This window comes from Mus musculus, chromosome 7 (assembly GCF_000001635.26).
Source record: "Mus musculus strain C57BL/6J chromosome 7, GRCm38.p6 C57BL/6J".
Taxonomy (NCBI): Eukaryota; Metazoa; Chordata; class Mammalia; order Rodentia; family Muridae; genus Mus; species Mus musculus.
In genome coordinates, this window is record NC_000073.6 from 21,795,089 (window position 1) to 21,798,334 (window position 3,246).

The window sequence follows — 3,246 nt, forward strand, 5'->3', positions numbered from 1 at the left end:
CACCATAGCCCAGGGTGAAGTCTTTACCAAGGTCTTTCAGGAGAAGATGTCCAGTGTGGATCCTGGATTCCTCCCTAGTCCTCTTAAGGCTTCTGAGCATGACCTGTTTCTGCCTCTTTTCCTATTTATTCTCGATATGCTCAGTAGATTGTACTGCTCTAGAGAGCACAAAGTTATGATGTTCAGTGCTTGACTCTCACCTCAGTAGGGCCCAAGGTAGCAAAGCATATATCTCCTAACTAAAATGGAATGACATACAATATATTTACTATTTATATAAATTTCATCCTTGAAAATACTTAATCAAAACAATGCATCCTCATTTGTTCAGGTAGAGAAATATAGAGAGGGATTCTGTTCTTGTCCGAAGTTTGAAGTATCAACTAAGACGGAGCGAGAGTATCAGTTTGATCAGGACCATTTAACACATTAAACTGTTTAGTGAAAATTGGTTGCATCAGTTTCAGTCCAGCCTGCAGCAGAATACAGTTATATACAGGAGAACAGAGGATGCTGAATAACTCACTTACCATGTCAGTCAGATTCCAACCAGAAATCATTTCACATTGACAAATGAGTATAGCCTTATTCTTTAAAAATTACAGCAGTGAGCACCACACCTTGTTCATACAAAATGTTGAAAACATATTTAAAGAATAAAGGTCTTAATGGTATTAGTGAAACTGTCTTCTGGATTTGGCATTTTTTAGTGACTCTGGTTTTCAACAGTTGAAAAGCACAGAACAAGGATCTTTAGGATCTCTGAAGATCAACAGTAAGGGGCAGATACTGGGGAAGACTGCAGCCAGAACCTCACTGACAAGCCGTATGAAGAGATGAGAATGCATTAAAAGGGTATGAAAGATGATACAAATAAAATTTAGAAGATAAAAGCTAACAAATGTGACCACCAGCATCAGGATAGTACGGGTTGCTCTTGTCTCAGCTTGGCCTCTGGGGTTCTGATTGGGAGTGAGGATGTGCTGCATTCGCTGGCGATGTCTATGGAGGAGAAGTATCATGGAGACACTGGTCCAGACCATGATGCTCATGAATGTGGCATCATAGGCAAACTGCAAGAAGACAATGCCTACAATGAATCCAGAAGTGGAACAGAACAAGTTGCTTTTAGAGTCAGTGTTATTGTCTGTTATCTGTGGACCAGTGACCTTAATTGGAATGTGGATGTTACTTAAGACACTGAAAAACCAACAACTGTAACAAGAATAACTCACAAAATTTGGGACACTAGCTCTTAGTATAAGTTTACCTCTATTAACAAGAACAAGAGTGACAAACTGATGGATACTCAGGACACAGGTGGAACACAAGTTTGTGCTTCTTGCCACCATGTGACTGAAGAATTCTAATTTACATTTGAGTTCAGTTGGAGGAGTTTTTGGAGCAAAAGCTATCATGTTGTTTGGAAATATAGTGAGGAATAGAGTCAAGGCATTGGCCATAGCCATGTGGCTTAATATCACCTGTCTGGGTCTCTGTTTAGAACCAGTCAAGACTGGAGAGAAATTATGGACAAACAGAAAGACATTGGCCAAGGTCCCAACCCCAAACTGGCAAAGCAAGAGGAGCTGAAGAGCCACTTCCTCAGTGGTTTTCACGGATTTACCATGATCAGACATTGAGAGGGTTTTACAGGACCCTGGATGATTAGGTAGAACACTACTCTTCTCGGGTCTCTGTTTTATTGTCCACACTTACCAATTGATTTGAGACAATTTCTTCACTTGATAAGTGATACACTATTCTATCACACTACAGGTAAATTGCCTGGAAAACATGTATATATAGTAACTCAAATTAAATTTCATACTGATTTTATTACTCCGGCCTTGAGATAATTTTTGTATTACAACTACAGATTTATTGGTCCAGTAGCTCAAGGACACAATAACACACATTTTAACACACAATGGTCCTTGCTTATGAATACAGACAAGAAAGAGAATAGTTTGAACATGTGATTCTACCATCAGAATTCAATACAATTAGGAGAGAGGGGAGGCTTCAATTGGGATGTAACTAAACCATTAAAAATAAAACAATATATATATGCAACATAAAAAATAATTAATTGAATTTACTTATGTTATAGTAACATGTTAAAAATAATTTGTATGCGAATATCAGGTAAGATTACACATATTAATGAAGTTGTGTAATTGAGTTCAGGTGTAGAAAATTAAGTTATTGGCTTTTGAGAAAATTTTATACCACTCATCCACACAAGCACACACACACAAAAACCCACCACATATTTCTAATAAAGCCAGCTGTCTTCTGATCACACAGATGAACATAGTCTTACATATGTGTCCTCCATGGAAAAAAGAATCCAACTTGCTAAAACGTTTCGTCTATTCATATTTTTCCTGACCTTAATTTTTGTTCTAAAATGTCCTGTGCCAGAGCCTTAGCTGTGCCACCTGCAGCTTCCCTCCAAAGTTACTAACACAATCACTGTTACACCCTTTGGAAGCTGATGCTTAGTCTGCATTTTACTTGTTTATATGTTTTCTGTAGGAACATGAGGGCCCCATCCACCAGATAAAATTCAACATCTCACATACATGTTACACTGAATGCTGTTTTCTCCTGAGTACTAATCTAGGACAGAGACATTTCTTTGAGATAAAAGCAAAATATTAACCTATTTAAGTTTACCTGCAGACTTCCAAAAGAAATAATGTTTCATGTTGACTTCAGAAGACAATTTTCACTGAAGAAAATAGAAGAGAATTTTAAGCAGAAGTCTATGGTTGGAAGAATCCCACCTTCTGAGCCTCAGTCAGGATGAATATTTTCATCTGAAGGACAGCTGCAGAGCACAGCTCCTTTAGAAGCATATTTCCTAGTGCCTGGATTGAGGAACTTCTCTGTGTCACTCTTTGCCTGAGAAAGAATGCAATGAAATTCGGAATGGTTTTTTATTCTCCATGCAATGCTGTGAAGGTAACCCAACAAAGTCCAAGTTTCCAGTCTCATAAAACAATAGGGCACTGGGACATGACATCCTTCAGAGAGTTTATTATTGTGTCATCTGTGGCATCCGCACATTTGTCTGCATGGTGTCTTTGGGATACCTCCAATGAAGGAAAATCATTTATCCCCAGAGCAAACCTCCATTCCTTTCTGATGCTTACTGATGATGTCTAGGAGTTTGTTAGATGTTAATGAGTACCTGGGCAGAAGTTAGGGAAGGGTTTTCATGTTTCCTTTGGGAGAATC

General features: G+C 38.4%; 1 protein-coding gene across 1 annotated transcript; it reads right to left on the bottom strand.

The window, feature by feature from the left end:
• Positions 1-722: 722 nt before the first annotated feature.
• On the bottom strand, positions 723-1,640 carry Vmn1r248 (vomeronasal 1 receptor 248). The gene has a single exon (NM_001167167.1). It carries the CDS (start codon positions 1,638-1,640, stop codon positions 723-725), a length of 918 nt encoding a protein of 305 aa, NP_001160639.1.
• Between the last annotated feature and the right edge of the window lie 1,606 nt (positions 1,641-3,246).